This window comes from Marmota marmota, unplaced genomic scaffold, assembly GCF_001458135.2.
Source record: "Marmota marmota marmota unplaced genomic scaffold, marMar, whole genome shotgun sequence".
NCBI lineage: Eukaryota > Metazoa > Chordata > Mammalia > Rodentia > Sciuridae > Marmota > Marmota marmota.
Window position 1 is genome coordinate 17,031,664 of NW_026000241.1, and position 21,031 is coordinate 17,052,694.

A 21,031-nucleotide genomic window follows, 5' to 3' on the forward strand; every position below is an offset into this window, starting at 1 on the left:
ATGAATCATTCCAGTCTTTCTATTTGAGTCTTCCCTATTTTTTAACTTTGTGGAGAGATGGCTTATGCTATGGAAGGCAAAAGTGCTTTCTTGTTGGATGATTCTGGTCCTTGCTTCCATCTTCTTACCTCACAAGGAGATTTGAATGTAGATGACTAGGACTGACAATCAATCCCAGTGGCTAAGGGTTGTCTGATAATTGACATAGATAATTTACCTAGAAGAGAAGAGCTTCAGTAAGCAGAGAGATTAACAATCTTCATCTTGATGACTTTGCACCTCATTCTATCCTGCTTCTTATCTTCACTGCAAACATGAACTCTTTGGCACTCTTGCTTCTTACCCCCTCCCTCTGGAATTTTCCTAGTCTCCATGTTTCTGGCTCTGATCCTAGAATCTCTATCTAGTCAATTATTCTGGCCATTGATGCTACATAGTCTATCCAGATAAGGATCCTCCTGGTTGAAACCAACCTCTGCCCCTTGTGCAAATTCTAAAAAGATAGCTCCCTGAGGAAGAACCAGACACTTGTACTTGTCTTCAAAATTCCTCTCATGCCTGCTCTTTTCTCCATTTCTTCTCTGTAATCTTTGTAAGACTGGATTGCTCACTTTTCTGGCTGTAAGTGCTCTCCATGCCAATCCATCTTTCACTTCACTACTACAACATTAATGGCAACTCTTATCCTCACATTTCAAATCTAAATCCCTCTGCCCAGCTTCTAAGACCTTCATCTGACCTCTTTAAATTTCTTGTCTATTTCTGTCTAGTACATAATGTTAGCCAAGCCAGTTATATTGGTTCCATCGTTTGCAAGGCTATCCATAAGATTAACTCACATCCCATCATCTAAGCTTACTGGGACCACTACCAACACACATTTTTCAAAGGACTTCTCGGATCACAAAAGGTTTGATAGAGGTATCCGTTTTGGTTCTCCTGTTAACCCTTCAAGAGTCATCCTTGGATTCTCTTATGCCTCTCCACTATACACACACCAAATTCATAGAAAATCCTGTTGACTTTACTTCAGAATGTATCTTTTTAAATTTTTTTTTAGTTATCAATGGATCTTTATTTTTATGCAGTGCTGAGAATTGAACCCTGTGCCTCACACATGCTAGGCAAGTGCTCTATCACTGAGCTATGACCCCAGCCCCCAAAAGATATCTCAAAATTGAACTCTTCTTAAGTCTCACACTAATACTGGGTGTAAGAATTCTTCCTAATCTGGACTATTACAGTTTTCTAACTAGCCTTCTTGCTTCTGTTCTTACTTTCCATAATACCACTGCATATGGCAGTAGGATTGCAATATTTGAAAAATGTGAATCACGTACTGCTCAGATCCTCCTCATCCTCAGCTTTCTCCAAAGGCTTTCTATCAAATTTTGAACAAAATTGAGATTCCTCAGCATGGCCAGTAAGGTCCATAGCATCTAGCCAGAAGTGTCTACTAGAAATGTTTTGCAATGATGAAAATGCTTCATAGTCTGTGGTGTTTAATATGGTAGCCACTAGCCACATGTACTTACCAAGTACTTGGAATGCAGTATGATCAAACTGAATTTTACATTTTGATTCATTTAAATTTAAATGTAACCAGCCACATGTGGTTAATTTCTACTACATTGATTCTTGATGCTCTTTGAAAAGGTTTTTTTTTAAATTTTTTTTTATTTTTAATTTTTTATTTTTTTTTACCTCTGGGCTTTTGCCCAGATCTCTCACTCCTTCCCCTCTTACCCTAGATCTTCATATCTTCATGTGGCTTGCACCCTTACTGGTTTCTAACTCCAAGGTCACTTTTCCATAGACTCCCTTCCTTGTCACTGATTTAATCAGTTTGGGCTGCTAGGATAAGACAGACCAGGTGGCTTAAACAACGAGCATTTATTTCTTACAGTTCTGCAAGCTGGAAGTCTAAGATTAGGGTGCCAGCATGGTCAATTCCTCAGTGAGGACCCTCTTCCTGATTCACAAATGGCTGCTTTCTTGCTCTATGCTTACATTAGAAAGAGATGAGAGAGGGTGCAAGCTCCATTCTCATGACTTCATTCCCTCCCAAAAGGCCCATCTCCAAATGCCATCACATTGGAGGACAGAGTTTCAACATATGAATTTGGAGACAGTCACACACATCCACTGAAATGTTGTATACACTATAGATCCCTCAACACCCCTTTCCGCCTGTGCTCTTTCTTCTGTGTAACTTCATCACTGCTTAAAATAATGTTATGTATTTTTTTCATCCATCTTCTCTATTTTCTCCAGGAGTACAGGTACACAACTTTATGGCAAATAGGCTTTAGGTAGGTTGAATTTCTCTCCTTGACTCTAAACAAAGGGACACAGGAGCAAGAGGGTTGGGAATATTTCCAAGAGACTAATTACAATGATTAAAAAGTAGAATCTGAGAAGATAAAATGGGTAAAGATCAATGAAAAGAGGGCAAGCTCGCTGGTTTAATGAATTTTATGCTCCAGTGGGGTGAAACATTTTGCAATAGAAGTGCTAAAGGGAATTCTGACAAAAGATATGAGATGGTAGTCACGGAGTAGGAAGCGTGAAAGAAAGGGCATAGTTTCTGGAAATTATGGAAAGGGCATAATCCCCATGCAGGCAAAGGCTTGGGAATTCCCACAGAAGTGGGTGGCTGACATGTAAAAGATTGGAATACAAGATCATAGGAGAAAAGTTTAAGATCTCAGAAGTCAGGATATTTGGAAGAGTCCCAGCATCAGTGTGTGAAAATCACCAAGGATTTTAACAGGAGTAGTGATAGAGTGAATTAATATAAACCTGGCTCTACCTTGAACCTGGCTCTACCTCATGGAGAAGGGGAGACCTCCTTGGGGTTGATAAGCAGCTGCTGGTGACAGCAGTGGGTGAAAGAGCCTGAAGGCCTAGATTTTGAAAGCTGTAAGCTTTAGGTGAGAAGGTACAATAATCTGGAAGCAGAAGTCTGTTTCTGCAGCCACCAGGCTCAAAGAAGGAGAAAAGAGCTACCACTTGAAAATTCTATAGGGTCAGAAGTAAATGACACATAAGAGAAGAAGTTGAGGATAAAGAGGATGTTGCTAAATGGTGAATTCCAGAGGGTAGAGTGGAGGGCACTGACCTCTTGGGAGATTGGGCAAGGGGAGAATTAGCAGATAAGCAGACATGTATTGAGATGGACTGTGGGAGAAGAAGGGGCCTTGCAGCTCTGTGACACTTCTGGTGATTGAAATCTCTAGGCAAAAGGATGTGATGAGATTCTATTCAAAGATCTATAAGTCACTTCTTTCTGCTAAAACTGAGAGTGTTGTACAGGAAGAGGGAAAGTGAGATCTTTTCACTTTTCTCATGTCAATTTGCAGGACTTCTGGGTCCTTCTTTTTTAGTATAATTCCTATGTCTGAGATCAATCTTTCATACTTAGGTATTATAGTTTGAAAGTGGAATGTCCCCTAGAAGCTCATGTGATTAAAGCATGGTCCTCAATACAACAAAGGTACATAAATGGGGCTTTACGGTCATGATTGGATCATGAGGGCTCTGGCCTTATCTGACCTCATTAATCCACTTCATGGATCAAGCCATTGATGGATGAATGGACAACATTAATTCATTTGGTGGATTAATCTATTGATAGCTGGAGATAGGACTTAGTTGGAGGAAGTAGGTCTCTGGAGGTATTCCCTGAAAATATTTATCTTCTCACTAGCTCCTCCCTTTCTTTGCTTCCAAACTGCCACAAGCTGAACAGTTTTCCTCCACTATTCCCTTCCACCATGATGTTCTGTCTTGCCTCTGACCCAGAACAGGCTGACCATGTCCTAACATCTTTGAAACTGTGAGACAAGTAAACATTTCCTCCTCTAACTTGCTCTTGTTAGGTACTTTTGTTCACCACGACACAAAGCTGACTAACTCAGGAAGTCACATTGGCTCTCAGACCTTAGGAAAGCATGCTGATCAATACTTTGGCAATGAAGGACATTAAAAACAGGTAACATGTATGAGTTTCATTTTTTTAACAGAAGAAACACCCTCCCAGATTCAAGAGACAATGCATTTCCAGTCCACCTAATGCCAAATAGTCTCCTCCATGCTCAGGCCTCCTCAGAGTCATATGAAAGATGACTTCTGGTTTTCTAGTTTGGTTGACTCCACAGATGATGCGTATCTACGGGTGATCACAAAGAATTAAGAATACATAAGAAGAAGTGAGGTGGAAAATAATGCATTTAGTTAAAGGTGGGTTGAATTTAAAATTCAAGCATAAAGAGAGGTTGTCCAAACGGCAGGTGGATATATTGGTTTAGAGCTTAGAAGAGAGATGTCCAGTATGGATTCATATTTGGGAGTTAACAATTGATGAATGAAATAATAAGAATCAATAAGCTCTATCCCCATGAAGAACCAAAGAGATGAAAGAGAGTGAGAAGGGATGAGGGCTAAAAATAGAATGCTGGGTGGAGAAGGAAGAGATAGCCATTAGGACCAGGGAGGAACTATAAGAACACGAGGCAGAGAACCAAGAATGGGAGAGATTTGGGGAATGAGCAAGGTGTCCTTATTCTGGTAAGGTAGAGGTCTGAGAATTGGTATTTAATGCTCCTGATCTAATGCTCCTAGATCTAAGGGACAACAATTAGACAAAAATAGAGTTACACAGTGGGGGTTCATAGGATGGAGACTTTTAGGATGCCTGCCAGAGTAAAGATGGGATAGTGACCAAGGGAATGTCCCAGGGCTGTCCTACTATGACCCCATACAGAGAAGTGATGAAAAGTCAAATGATACGGACAATTTTGTGGCAAAACTGAAATTGACAAATTTGACCTAAGTCAATTTGAAAAAAAAAAACAGAATAAAAACTAGAAAAAATACTTTGAACTTTTAATTTTAAGATAGGTGCTAAGTTTAGATATTATAGGTACTTCATCCCCAACCCCAAAAAATTCAAATAGGAGATTAATTCTGGGTTTTATAAACTGTTCCACAGATAAAACCCAAACCAAGCACAGATATCTTTCCAAATAATTTGCTTTAAAAAACTTGGCATATCCTCAAAAACAAAATCCAACCAATAACACAAAACTGACAGATATAGAATCATCTCCCTTATGTATGTAGATGTAAAAATAATAAAGCATTGGCAATCAAAACCCAGAAGTTTATTAAAATCCCCATGGCCAAGTAGGACTTGTTCCAGGAATGGAAGAAGAGTTTAATTTTAGGATATCTATTAATACAATCCATCAGATAAAGAGGCCAAAGGACAAAAAAAAAATCACATGATTATTTCAGTACTTGCCCAAAAGTCATTTGAAATCATTCCCCATCGATTGCTGATGGAGATTCTCATTACGTTAGGAACATGACCTATCTTTAACCAAGAAAGACTATCACAGTTTAACTGTGCGTATGAGTCTGGAGAGTCTGAAATCTGTGTAGAAGGGGATCTTCTGGGATTGGTTATTTGGAAATGAAGTTGTCTTGAAGCTGAACTTGTAATGCACCGCCCAATTAAGTGTCCTTAATTATTCAGTCTGAGACACTCCTGGAAACCACTGCTCACCCTTCACACCAACACCATGGTATGTTGCACTTAAAACTTTAGTGGCCTTTAAAATAAATCAGGTACCAGTCCGATATTTCCACTAATATCGTATTGAGGAGTTCTAATATAGTAAGTCCCTATCCTTACCTACAGCACTATGACTGAATTATTACTGTAGATATGATAATAATCTAATAATAATAGCTGCTACTTACTTACTATAGTCCAGGCACTGTGTCAAGCACTTAGCACATGCTAATTAACTCTTATCTGTTAAAATATCTTTTAAAATAAATTTCCTGCTGTGTATTTGGAGTTTACAACATGAAGTTATAATACATACAGATAGTAGTAAACTGGTACCTATAGTGAAACAGATAGACTTCTCTATCATCTCATAAAGGTATGTTTTTGTGTGTGACAAAACAGCTAAAATCTTATTTAAGAAAAAAATTTATAATAAAAGACATCTTCATTAACTTCATTTCTCATGTTGCACATTACATTTCTAAACTTCCTCATCCTATGTATGTGCTATTTTATATCCTCTGACCTACATCTCCCCATTTTTTTCTACCCCAACCTGATGGTGACCCCTGCTTCCTTCACCATCTCTCTCTCTCTCTCTCCCTCCCTCTCTCTCTCTCTCTCTGTATTCTACATTTCAATGAGATGAGATCATGCAGTTACATTTCTTTCTTAACTTAGCATAATGTCCTCCAGATCCATTCATGTTGTGGCAAAGGGCAGATCTACATTTAAAAGCCTGAATAATATTCCTATATATATGTATTCATGTGTACATATGTGATATACACATACACAAATACACACACAAATTGGAGTATACATATGCACATATATGGGTGCTTATATCATAATCTCTTTCCATTCATGCTCAGTGGACACTGTGGTTGTGTCCATGTCTTGGCTTGCTGCAAGGTTCAGGGGAACACAGATACCTTCACAAGGAAGTGACTACATTGCCTTTGAGTATGTATCCAGAACAGATTGCTGGGTTGTATGGCAGTTCTATTTTTATTTCTTTAGGAAACTTCATACAGTTTTTCATACTGGCTGCACCAACCTACTTTCCCATCAGTGACGTACTAGGATTTTCTCTTCTTACTCCCTTACTAACATTTGTTAGCTCCTGTCTTTTACCTTGGTGTGGGGGGCGGGTACCAGGTATTGAACTCAGGGGCACTCGACCACTGAGCCACATCCCCAGCCCTGTTTTGTATTTTATTTAGAGACAGGGTCTCACTGAGTTGCTTAGCACTTTGCTTTTGCTGAGGCTGACTTTGAACTCATGATCCTCCTGCCTCAGCCTCCCAAGCCACTGGGATTACAGGAGCGCACCACCACTCCAGGCTAGCTTTTGTCTTTTCTATAATAGCTATCCTTAAGAGTGTGAGGTGGTATCTCCTAGTTGGTATATCTCCAATGCATAGCAATATTGAACATCTTTTCATACTTGCTGGCCATTTTTACATCTTTTGGTGTAATTTCTTTGTTAATGAATAAGAAATAAAATCTGTAAGATCTTATATTACAAATTAATGTAAAATTTTCTATGTGCCAACTAACACCAGTTAGAAACTAGGAAAGGGATGCTTCTTGGTAGTTATTCAGAGATGAAATACCCAGTGTTATGCTCTTCATGTTTGCCTCTCCTTCAATTTGTTGAAACTGAATCATCAATGAGATAATATTAAGAGATGGAGACTTGGGGAGCTGAGTAGGTCATAAGGATACAGCGCTTAGGGGTTGGTGCTCACACAAGAGGCCCTGCAGAGCTGACCTGCCCCTTCCACCAAAAGAAGACATAAATAGAAGGCATAATCTACAAACCAGGAAACAGGCTCTTGTGGACCCCAAATCTGACAGTGCTTTGGTCTTGAACTTCCCAGTCTCCAGGACTATGAGAAATGCATTTCTGTTGTTTGCAAACAAAACACTCAGTTTATGATATTTTGTTATAGAACCCAATCACATTAAGAAACCCAGGAAAAAGCTAACATAGAATTGGGCAGAAAATATTTAGAGAAATTTTCCCAGCATTTATGAGAGATGTAAAAGACATTTCAAAGTGAAAGAGATATATTCCTGGATGAAAAATCACGTGATTACAAAGATTTCACTAAAATTATCCCCAATGTTCCATGCAATTATTTTTAAAATATTATTTTGATTCATTTAAAAACATTGTAGCTTTTAGAATTTAATTTTTTAACTGATACATAAAATTTAAAAAATATGCATGTTTATGGGGTACTGTGTAATATTTCAACACATGTATACATTGTGCACTATTTAAATCAGGTTAAATATGTCTATCTCCTCAAATATTTATCATTTCTTAAGTGTTACATTTTAGTTCGATAGGAATAAGAAGCTCTGGTGTACTACTGCACAGTAGGGTGACTATGAATAGCAATTTTGTACTGTATGTTTCAAAAAACTAGAAGAAAGGATTTTGAATATCTTAACCATAAAAAATATTTTCACCAAAATATTATTTTTATAACTTGATAGAAAAGCCAAAAGGCAAGTATGGATAGATAATTAAATAAAAATCACCAAAGGGTACTTGCATTATCGATGATCAAATTCTATTATAAAGCTACAATAGTTGAAAATGTAATGGTAATGCAAAAGTACAGTATAGTGTTAAATCAAAAAAAAAAAAAGAAGGTTACAAGTCATTAGACTATAACAGATGACTCTAAAAGAGAACCTAGTACATATTACCATCTATTACATAATAAATGTAACATTTCAAATCAGTGAAAAGAGAATAAATTATTCAACAAATGGTTTAAAAACACTGATTAATCATTTGGGAAAAATTAGAGTTCCTGCATACCTCATAATGACATAAATACCAGATGGATTAAAGTGATAAAAATAAAAAGTATATATTAGGGATCTAAAGAAAAATATAGATTAATATCTTTCTGATCTCAGGGTGGGAATTTTGATCTCAGGGTGGGAAACATGTTTCTAAATATAAATGAAAAAAAAACTATAGCTAACTACATTTGAGACAATTAACACTGTAAGAAAAGAAATATGAGATAAAATTGTAATAAACGAAACTGAAGAGCAAATTTATAACCCATGCAAAAGACCATTATTTTAATATGCATGAAGAATTTTTACAAATCAATAGAAACTGCATGAAAATGATTAAAACAGACAAGGACATGAATTGATAATTCAGAAAAGAGAAATGACAACAGTAGAAAAAACCTTCCTTAGTGAACAGATGCAATTAAAAAAATAATAAAATTCAATACTTCTTTGTCCTTCAAAAATCAACAAAAAAACCCCCAAACAACCTAACTAAAAACTTTTCAAACACTCTGAATAGACCTATCTCCAAAAAAAGATATTGAAACAACTTATAAATACCTGGGAAGATGTTGACCATCACTAAACAGGTGTATGCAAATCAAAACCACAAGAAGATACCTCCTTATGTCCATTAAGATAAAAACACAAAAACTGCAGAATATAACAGGTGGTGGCAAAGATGTGAATAAACCAGAAACTCTGTGCATTACCTGTGTGCAAAACTGCTAAACTCAGTTATTAAAGAAATACAAGTTAAAAATCACATTGAACTACTATGAATCACCTATGGGAGAGCTAAAATGAGAAAGAGAAAATACCAAGCATTGGTAGCATGAAGAGAAGATTGAACTGTTATATATTGATGGTGAGATGTAAATTGCTATTGTCACTTTGGGAAGTTGACAGTATCTATTAAATTGAACATATGCATCCTATAATTTAGCAATGCCTCTTCTAGGTATACACCCAATGATACTACATATGTGTCACAAAGAATAGGCACAAGAATGTTCATAGCAGTACTGATTGCAGCAGCAAAAAATAAGAAACATTTCAAATGTCTATCAACAGTTAAATGAGTAAATGCATTGTGTTCTACTTCATGCAATGAAAAGGAAAGCTAGTGCTGCATCAAGTGGCACAGATGAACCTCACCATAAAATGTTGCATGGCTGGGGTTGTGGCTTAGTGGTAGAGCGTGTGTCTTGCACATGTGAGGCAATGGGTTCGATCCTCAGCACTGCATACAAATAAAAAAGGTATTGTGTCCATCTACAACTAAAAAAAAGGCCAGGCACATAAGGTGTACACTTTATGTTCCACTTATCAAAGCTCAAAAATCAGCAAAATTCATGTTATTTGAAATAAGGATATTTTTAATTTAGGGAGGGCAGTGACTAATAGGGGTCATGAGGAGGTTTCTGGCATGCTGGCAACATTTGACTTTGTAATTTTTGTGATAGTTACATACAGATAAAAAGTTCTTGAAAAATTCATGAAGCTGTAATCTTTTTTTGTGTGTGTACTTTTTGTTGTGGTGTTAGATTTCAACGAAAAGTTTACTAAAAAAAAAGTAAGACCAAAACAGAACTTTCCATGAGAAAGTAACAATGAGAATGCAATATCTTAGGAATGTTCATACTCAGACTTACAATAGAATGTCTCATGAAGCTAATCAGAAATACATATAATGTTTTTGCCTTAGGATGCACATTTTAATATTTTTAAATGTGTGAAATCTAGGAAGGAAATTAACTATGAAGTCAGAAGGGGCTGATGAACTTGATGTGGTATAACAGTGAAATGGAATATCATGTATAGGAAAACTATATATGTAAACCATTAGGTGGAAGAAAAAGCATACCGGGCACTTAGGAATTCACTGTTTCAATTTTATTTTCAGTGGGTATCTGCATAAGAAAATAAATGTATGGGCTGGGGTTGTGGCTCAGTGGCAGAGCTCTTGCCTTGTACATGTGAGACACTGAGTTTGATCCTTAGCACCACATAAAATTAAATAAACAAAATAAAGATATTGTGTCCATGTATAACTAATGTGTGTGTGTGTGTGTGTGTGTGTGTGTGTGTGTGTGAAAATACAGTAAAAAAATTAACAGTCTTTATCTCAGGGTTGTTGATGAATGAATTTTTGTCCACTTCATATTTTTCTATTTTATAGTTGTCTACATTGAGTACATTGTACTTTTATAAGCAGAGAAATAACTTCATTAAGGACAGAGTCAGCCTTGTAAATCCAGCTGTTTCTGAGTAATGCTTAACATTATTTGGCCAAATTGGGGACAACAAGCAGGCAACCTTTGCCAATGCCGTTTCTTTGGATTGAAGTGTGAATGGGAAGTGAAGAGGACAGAGAAAATACAAGCAAATATTTCAAGTACCCTGGATAGAACCGGAAGAAGGTGGCAGGAAAACACTGACTTTTGCTTTCGTGGACATTCTACAATTCTTAGAGTCTAGACCAGTGTTTTTCAAACTTTTCGGCACAAAAAAATCAAGGAAGGTTAAGAAATACTGATGCCTGGAACCCTTTCCCAGAGATTACAAATTAGGAGGTCTAGCCTTTGGTCTGGGTTCCTTAGGCAATCTGGGTGCAAAGCCAAGGTTCCATTTTATTTCATTTTCTCTCCTGAGTAGAAGTTAAATTCCTTTTTAATAACAGATTCATGTCTTGATGTGGTGCATGTGCGGCACAAAATAGGCATTCAAGAATACTTATTTATGGACAGATACAGAAACATTTCTGAGAGATTCAGGGCTTTTCCTCATCCTTAGGGACTTTTTTCCTTAGGATAGATGGTGCTATAGGTTCAGAGAGGATTATTCGGGAGTGAGCTGGCTCCTTGGTTCATGGCTTCATTGGGGCAATGGGTGCACACTTTCAAAAATGAAGTCACATGTTATAGGTCTTGGGGATGCAAAATAGCGAGATCTCACTGTAGTAAATAGCATAACTAAGAGTCCAAAGGGAACAAACTTAGATATGCTATTGTAATGTCAATTGCAACAATTGCAATTATTCCAATGATGACATTTAGGGTTGGCTAGTAGTAGGTGTCTTTCAATTTGAAATAAGAAGAGAAAACAAAAGTGCTTCATGCTTATATGTTTTTGAAGTATATAGTGCGTGTTCTACACTTTCTTAGGTTTTACAGAAAAACCACACCAATTGGGCATTAGCATCTCCATTTTATAGATGAGGAAGCCAAGGCTTGGAGACATAAGGAACTTGCCTGTGGTCACAGAAACATGAAATTTTTCTTTGGTTCAATGATTTCTGTCTAGCACTTATAAAATAAATTAGACCATGGTCTTTCTGGAATAGTTAATGGAAAGACAGTAGAGTGGGGTACATTAGTGGTTTTCAAACTTTCTCAACTCAACCAATAAAAAAGAAAAACCACAATTACATTAAACTTCATTACTACATGTGCTTACAGGAATTTTCTCTGAGGAAATTGTACTGGGATATCCAAAATCCAAGACAGGGTTTTTAGACAGAAGAATTGCCAGTAACTATCTCAAACAAGTCACTTCCTCTCTTTCCCAATTTCTGAGATGAAGAGAAGGAGGGAGAAAGAAAAGGAGGGAGAGGGGGACAGGGAGAGAGGGAGACAGAGAGAGGTAGGAGGTGAGAGAGGGAGAGAAACAGCCCCTGAAGGTTATATACCCTTATGGATCTGATGTCTGCTATAAATCCTTTCCCCAGACAAGGCACAAATGCCTGCACATGTGCAACTTTGAATGCTGGTTTTGTTTACTCACAGCTTTTCCAAAGACCATTCATGTACCTCCAAAAAAAAAAAAAATATATATATATATATATGACCCTTGACCAGAAGAAACACCTGGAATATGTGCTAATAGGATCATAGTCATATTTACAAAAAGAGCCCCTTTTATGGATGCAACCTAAAATATTTGCCAGTGAAATAACTTCATGGCTAGAATTTGCTTTCAAATGATTCCGTGTGGGAGAATGGGGGCTGGTGGTGATGGTGGATGTGTAGAAACAATGCTGTCCAGGAACTGATAATTACTGAACCTGGGCAATTAGATCCATGATGGTTCCTTATACTTGCTTTCTCTTCGTTTGTGTATATTGAAATGTTCTACAATAAGATAAATTTCCCCAAAAACTGATCCATAATTTTAAAAAGTACCTGGAAGAGATGATTTCCAATGTTTCCAATTTTAATGTTCTAGGATTTAGCATTTCAAAGACTCTGCAAAGCAAATGGACTTCTGGAGACATTTTATGCACTCATTTTACATCTGGAGATGGTCTATGTATTTTTATGTACTATGACATTTTAGGTATCTTATGAAATTTTATGGACCCTGTGGACTGCAGGGTCTTTCATGGTCCCATTTTCCAGATGATCCTGTGATGCTCCATTTAATTACTTCCATAAATACACTTTTTGGGGAGTGAGTAGCAAAAGCCAATACAAAGAGGCTGGACAAGAATTGGCCATCAATCATTTAACGTGGTATTGCAGTTGAATTTATTGGAAAAGATTTTTAAGAAGACACATTGCATATGACTTTTAGTGTCGTGTAGGATCCTTAGGCTTAAAAGAGGCCTGAGGTAAAACATTGCACAAGTATGAGTGATAGTGGCAGAAAAGTTGAAAGCCATGCTGCCTGAATCCTGGTCCTGCCTGCCTTTGTCACTCAATTCGTCACATGATCTTGGGCAAGTCATCTAACCTTTCTGAGCTCCCACTTTTCTATCCCTAAAATGGAAATAATAACAGAATCTTCTATTTTGAAGATTAAGGTTATTCCTGACTTACAGTAATCACTTACCAAATGAATAATAGCAAGCATTGTTCTCTCAACCATGCAAAATAAAAATAGATGAAAAAGATGTAAGATAGAGATCAAAGTGCTGTCAGTTGTTGTCTCTGGATTGTGAGTGAAGGGGTGATTATTTTTCTTTATTTTTATATGAACTTGTCACCTATCTATAAAATATTTGTTATTTTTATAATCGAAGAAAAATGTTTTTTAAAAGTGATTTTAAAAGTCTTCCTTGAGGAAGTTTAATGCACAGAGGGGCCTGAATCATGCTTGTTTCATGGAGTATTTTATAACAAATATGATTAACATTTTTTTAAATTTTTTTAGTTGTAAATGGATACAATATCTTTATTTTTATTTATTTATTTTTATGTGATGCTGAGGATCGAACTCAGGGTCTCATGCTTGGGAGGCAAGTGCTCTACCACTGAGCTCCAACCCCAGCCCTGATTAATATTTTTAATGGACAGATCACAGCTGTATTACATTTATGGGATACAGTATGATATTTTGATATACGGAAAAACAATGTGGAATGATTAAATCAAGCTAATTAACATATCAATCACCTCATTTATGTGACTTTTTTTGCAGTGATACATTTGAAATTTATTTTCTTGTTTATCTTTGACAAGTAAGTGCACTTCACGGGATAGTAAGATAGAGCGATCACAACTGCCTTGCTCACATTTTTCCTATGGGGCTCGTATTTTCAGGATGGAAGATCTTCATCAATGTCAATGAACTTTACAATCTGGCCTTGCTGGTATGGAAGGAATAGATAGTTCTGTTTCATGCCATCCTACTCCCTTGCTACACAATCCTCCATTCCAGCAATGTAGCCACTTTTGAGGGCCCTGGAGCCCTTTGAAGATAGCATGAATGCTATGCCAAGAAACATTCAGATGCAGGCACGCTATTTTGTATTCAATTTCCTGGGACTCTGGGGCCCTTCCATGCTTATCTCTCACAAAGATGACTAAGCTCTGATAGCACACTTGGGAATGTACAAACACATATTAGGTGTGTAGACCACACTGAGAAAAACCGACTTATATAAATCTGAAACTATAAGCCAGATAAATTGGTGGATAATTATGGGCATTACATATGAGGTTTTTGCTTTGCCAAATAATTTACATTAGAACATCTATAAATAGCAAACCCATACAATGTGTTTGAACCACGCTGCTGTTTACCCAAATGCTAAGCCCTTTTCGGAACACACCTACAGGAGAGCAACAGGCTCAGTTCAAAAAGTTTCACACCAGTGTCCCTCTTGCATTTAGGTACATTCATTTACAGAATTCTAGATCACCTTTGAAATGGCCGCTAACCCACATTGCTTCTAGAACTGATGGTTAACGATGAGACTCCTCAAACGTCCAGATGGAAGAAAGGTAGTGCGTATGTGATTTTTGAGCCTGCTTTGGGGTGGATCATCTGCGATGTGATGGATTCCACCTCCACCTCAGAACAGAAAAGGAAAAATACAGAGTCTTGATACTACCAGGATGGAAACTAGGTGATCTCATGTATGCCTCACCATGATCCTGGAAGAGAGGCTTTTGCCCTCATTTCCAACTGACTCTTAGAAAATTTAACACATGCCCTGAGTCAGCCAACTGATTAACAGAAAAAAATAAAAATAAAAAAGCAAAGATTACCATCCTTGATGGTTAACTCTGGGAGGCTGGGAAATGTGCAGTGCCCAGCATCCCACCAAATCCCCAGAGTCACTTAGGTTGATTCTGATACTGCTGATTTCATCAGTGGCTCTGGGGATGTGTGTGCATGGAGACAGGATTGTACTTTTCCTTGCCCCATCTGACCTACCCTCTACACTGACATCCTCCTTTCCTTTGCTACTATACAGGGACAGCCTCACATTCCAAAAATGCCTGGGGTCCTCACACACACACACACACACACAAATCTGTACAAGGAGCCAGGATCCCTGCACTGAAAAAAAAAAAAATCCATATAACTACAAACTCCATCTTACAATTTCCACTCCCAGCTGAGTTGCCATTTGGCATGCACTGCTAGCAACCACATTTTACTTGATTCTCTTCCAAGATTTCCAAACATGTGCCTGGCACCCACGCAAGTTTCAGAGGAAGTGTAATAGTGACAGGAGAAGTGCTGCGGGGTTGGTTTTGTATATATGTGTTAGTGACTGTTATAAAGACAAGTGTAAGTTCTTAGAGTATTAACTTCCACAGGAGAAGCACCAACTTTCTCACTAACGCAGTATTTCCCTTTGCCCAGTATTTCTCTTTTTAAACTATCCTTATCTGAAGTTAGGGATGAGCCCTGTTAAGCAAAGGCTCTGTTTCTAAGACCCTTGGGATGCGACCTTTTGCTGGCTTCGTGCCCAGGATTTTCTGAAGGAGTATCCCTTGGCTGCCTCCATCCCTCGGTCTTCAAAAGCCCCCCTAAAATCTACATGCGCTTGGGCACAAGCAGGCTCAAAACACAGAACCACCAAGCCTCTTCCACCCGCCTCAAGAAATCGATCTCTGAATCCAGAGTCAATATGAATTGCGTGAGCTCCCAGGGTCGGAGCCCAGCGCCAAGGCTCGAGTCTGTGTGGGCGACAAAGCTGGGACCACAGGGAGGAGGTCCAGCATCCTGAGCAGCGGGTCCTGCTGGAGGTTCAAGTCTCAAGGGAGGGCCAGTCCTTGAGCCCTGGCTGAACTAGGGACACGTCTCATCTCCTGTAGCGCAAGCGCCAGAAAGAAGGAGAAGAGGTGGACAGGGAGAGGAGGGCAGAGTGAGTTTGTGTTCTCTTGGGGCAAGTGTGCGCGGTACCTTGGATTCCTGGCTGCTGGTGGATGCAGGAGAGGGCGGCTGCTCCGCGCTCGCCGCCTCCTTGGGCAGCCCATCTACGCCGTCCTCGCGGGCGCCGCTTGGAGGGATCATCGTGGCCGGGCGGGAACGGTGTTGGGCTCCCGGAGGAACAGCGAAGCTCGCCTTCCTCCGGCGCGCCTGCCCGCCGCGCGCTCCGTCGCTCAGCTCCGGGTCCCGGGGACTTCCATCCTCGCCCAGCCGCCGACTTGCCCTCCTCCGGCCTCACCCCTGCCCCGGCCCTGCCCACCTCCCCAGCACTTCCGCGGGCGGGGGGGAGAGCGCGCCCAGCCCCGCCCCGCCGCGCCCGCGGCCACCTCGCTGGCGACCGCACAGTCGTGACAGCCACCCAACCCACCCGGCCGCGGGAGAGCTGGCTCGGGATTGCCCGCGGGAGGAGGGGGGAGGCGCGAGTGGCTCTGGGCGGGGCCGCGCGGCCAGCGCAGGGAGTAGGGACTAGTGAGGGCAGGCGGGCTGGCAGTGCCCACCGGAGCTCTGCCGGAGGCTGGGCTTCCACCGGCTCTGGGTCAGGGGTGGTTCCTTAAGTGGGATAGTGAGAATTCAGACCAAACCCCGAAGAATAGAAGACTATGAATGACAATGGCCAGGAGGGACCACCTGCAAGGTCTCCCCATTCCCCAACCCAAGAAATAGTGACTCCCAGAGATACAGTGACTTAGCTATTTATAGGGTTCAGTGGCAGAAGAGCAGAGACCAGAGCACGAGGTCCCCTGACGAGTGGACACTACAATTTCCCCTATTCCACTTTAATCTAATGCTGATAGTGCAAGTAGTGTGTGGACACCTGCTGCTCATTTTGTATTGCATTTGTTGAGCTCACCTCCTTTCCACTTGCCACCTCATTGAATCCTCACAGGCACCCTGTGGGGCTAGACACTATCACTTCCATTTTCTAAATGAGGAATTGGAGGAGTTAGTAATTTGTTTTAAGTCACTAAACTAAAAATGATAGAACTGGGATTTGGACTCATTTTGACTTCAAAAATCCATGCTTTTAGGTGTGCAAAGTTTCAAATCTAAGCCAGGTCTTAAAAGCTGAAGAGCTATCAGATGTTGCAGTGTGGCAAGTTTAAGACTGTTCACAGGGGGCAAAGCCTGCCTTATTCTGTCTTTTGGAAACATAAAGATAGCATCATTGGATGAGGAAAGGCTCAGTTTCTTTTGAAGATATAACCTGAGTGTGCAGGAAAAGGAAACACACCTAAACATTTAAAAGCCTTTCTCCCCCATTAAGAAAAAACTCTTAATTTTTGAATCAAAAATTGTAAATCTAAGGTTGATTGGCTCTGGATGTTTGCAAGATCAGATTCGTGAACAGGACACTTGTGCAGTCACATAGGGCCCTGAACTGGGTTTAATGCTTTGGTGTTGCCATCTTGAAATTCTTAAAATAATAATAACTAGGGGCTGCACTTTGATTTCGCACTGGATTCTGCCAATTATGTATCTGGTCCTGCATGCTTGCCAGACCTCATGTCTTTGAAAAGAACTTATTACTCTTTCCATCCCAAACATCAGTTGAAAGCTCCTGTTCTAAGTGTCAGCCTCTCATTTAGCATTTGGCTCGAAGAGCACTTTCAATTCCCTAGTGGCTCTCAGCCTCTCCTTCCGCAAGGCCAGATTGACTAACCCAAGTAGCCACTGCCTTTCCTCCTCTTAAGATACACTTCCTGATTGCCCAGTAGAGACAAAATTCTAACAGTCAAAGTCACAACAGCAGCGAGTAGAGCACACAATGACAGGAGCCTCAGCATCAGCACATCTTTATCAACCATCTATTCTGTGACAGATTTTATACTAGAAACAATATGCTAGGAAGAAAATTCCTTGATCTTGAGTCTGGAGAAAGAGATGGGTTAATCAAATTATACATACACACAGAGATACACACACATACACACAGAGACACACATACACACAAATGCACTTTCAATAAACTGTGATAAAGAAAACTGCAAGACTCTAGTGAGTGTGTACAATGTGAGGCTTGAAGGAGGGTCAGAGAAGGATTTTCTCTGGAAGTAAAACTCCCAGGGTCTACTGGCAACTCCAGGCTTGGTGAACAAGTACACCAGGACTTACAATAAAGAATTTTTCATCTTTGGATTTGATTTATTTTTAATGTAAAGATGACACGTCTCATTTTAGCAAGTGCTCACCTCCAATTAGCTATAGTATTAGCCAATAGTCTAAGTTTAAATATTGTGCAGTATATGAATTTATTTTTTATGGTTCTAGGGATCAAACCCAAGGTCTCATACATATTAAACACACACTCTACCATTGAGCTAATTCTTAACCCCCAACTTCTTTGTCTTTAGATGAAATCTTGCCACACTGCCCAGACTGGCCTTGAACTCCTGGGCTCAAGAGATTCTCCTGCCTCTATTCCTGGGTAGCTGCAACTACAGGTACATGCCACTGATTTGAGCACAAAATTTTAAAGAAGCTAGTACCTGTCTCCTTATCACCCCACCCTTGTCCTGGTTATAGAAATTCCTGTCTGATAGATAATAGCTACCTTCCTGAAGAAAATGTGGAATTAGCTGTGGTTTCTCAAACTAAATCAAACCTTCATTCATGTTTATCTTTCAAATAAATCTCTTTTCACCCAATCTTTGGTTATCTAGCTAATTTCTCTTATTCTTCAAAACACATCTCCAAGCATTTATTATTCTTGAAATCTCCTTCCTTGGTCCATTTATCTCTCTTAGACTTCCAAATCAATGCCATGTTTCCGTGGTATCCCTTCCTAAATCATCAATGACAATTTGTCTGTCCTGCTGAGCCAGGAGCTGCAATAGGGCAGGGACAATATCGTATTCATCTTATTTCTCCACCCCTGGTCATCAAATTTGTTAACAAGATGAGGAAAGAAGGCTGCCCCTGTAGCCCTGAGTTCCAAGATGGCCTAGGCATTCGTTATGCCAAGTGTCCTCCCCATACTGAATGGAGTTCCTGAATGCTTCTAGAAAACACCGGGATTTTAAATAAGCTCCCTAGTATTAGGGATTTTGTCTTTATTGGCTTCAAAGAGGTAAACTGAGAGTTGTGGCTATCTGAGAATGGGGCTCAGTAGCTTGCACGGATGTGAAGGATCTGCAAGAGGGAAACCAGTTCACAGTTTGTCTCTGGGAACAGGCACAGAGGTGGACAGAATGCTTCATCTGTGTCTGTGGGGAGAGGGCTACTGGTAGAAAGGGAGGGAACTGTATTTGAGGTGAGGGTCACAGGCACTGCTATTTTGGGACCTAAATGGCCATGTCTTATTCCAAGTCCTGGAGTGATGGGAGACCTCTTATTTGTCACAAAAGCCAGCTCTAGCCTTGGAACTGAAGGGATATTGATATATTGATGGCAATGCCCAGAGGACAGTGGAGAGGACTGAGAGTCTCCATGTGTTAGGGCTCAATTCCTATTAAAACCTGATTATCAGAGACACATGACAGAAGGGCATCTTTTTGTGGCCATGTGAAAGATACCCACTCATACTACCAGTGAAGGATGTGGATAAGAAGTACCAGGGAACTTCCCTTACTGTTCCCCTACCTGCCCTCCTGCCCTTCCCTAATTGAGTCCAACACCAAAACTCCTTCAATGACCTGCGCCTGCTAAACCCTATAAAACCCAGACCGTTGTTACTGCTCACCACCATTTTCCCCTTGAAATGCCCCTCCATTGCTTAATAAAGGATCGCTGGTCCATTGAGGTCTGCTTCCATTTTATTTTTCTTTTTGTATTCTCTTTCATGTGCTTTCATTTGGTGCCGAAACTCAGAAACAGGTGTTCAGGGCTCTGTACCACTCCTCATATTCCCTTTCATTTGCTTTCAACCAGGAACATTGGGGCGAGACCTCACAGAATACTGGAGGTCTGACCTTAGAGACTGTGATGACTTTTAAGCAGTGGATATCGAGAGGACCTCCTTTCTACTGCAGGCTAGTAAACTCTGGGAGAAAAGATTGCAAATAATTATTGGAAATCTCAACTCTGTAACAAGACTCTGCGATTTCCGTAGATTCCCTTCATGGTCTGTTTCCTTCTGGCTTCTGGATAAATACCAAGTCAGCAGAAGCGTGCAGAAATTTGTCTCTGCAAACTTGAACTGGAAGCTCTCACTCTAGGTTCATTTACTGATTCATTAATTTGTAATGAGGGCAAAACCCTCCTCCCCATCACATGCAACTAACTGCCTTTTGCAGGAAACACGGCTGAACAGAAGAATGTGTAATGCTCTCAGAGAGACCAAATGCTTTGCCCAAATGACTTACAGCCCATTGCTGGGCTCTGAATTTGCATGAAGACACTGGATGTTCAATCTATGGACCCTGATTTTTTTTCCAGAGCCATTTGGTAAAAAGGTATTTGTAAGATTAATAAAAAGAGCCATCCTTATAAATATATATATATATATATACATATGTATATATATATATATATATATATACACGATATACATATATATATATATATTTATAAGGATGGCTCTTTTTATATACATATACATATATATATATTTAGTAAGGATGGCTCTTTTATATATATATATATATGAATAGCAAGGAAGGAAACATGAAAGATACACAGGATGTCTAGAAAACAGAGACCCTACAAGGATAAAGGAGAGAGGGTCTCAAGGAAGGAATGGTTCTCCATACCCAATGAGTCTGCATCATCATGGACAATGAGATATGAGAAAGGCATAGGTTTTGGCAGTTAGATTACTGATCATAAAAATACAGACATGTCTGGGGCTTCCAATATATTATAGACATTTGGTATATGTTATTTTATTCAATTCCTACAAAAGTTTAGCAAAATAAATTATTTTCAGTTCTACATTAAATATGGGAACAAGGACTTGAACTCAGATACATTCTTCTCCTTGGCCAAATGTAGGTATTCTGTTCTGCTGCTATCTAGACC

The 21,031-nt window shown here is 39.5% G+C and overlaps 1 protein-coding gene across 4 annotated transcripts in view; it reads right to left on the minus strand.

The window, feature by feature from the left end:
* Stac (SH3 and cysteine rich domain) overlaps positions 1-16,415 on the minus strand; it is a 141,184-nt gene extending 124,769 nt beyond the window's left edge. Inside the window, exon 1 of one of the 4 annotated variants that reach the window (XM_048795523.1) lies at positions 16,049-16,415. In XM_048795523.1, coding sequence (XP_048651480.1) covers positions 16,049-16,159 — 111 coding nt within the window. In that variant the 5' untranslated portion in view covers positions 16,160-16,415. The remainder of the gene's footprint in view (positions 1-16,048) is intronic. The other 3 variants (XM_048795522.1, XM_048795525.1, XM_015489525.2) reach the window with 3 other exon arrangements.
* Positions 16,416-21,031: the final 4,616 nt, after the last annotated feature.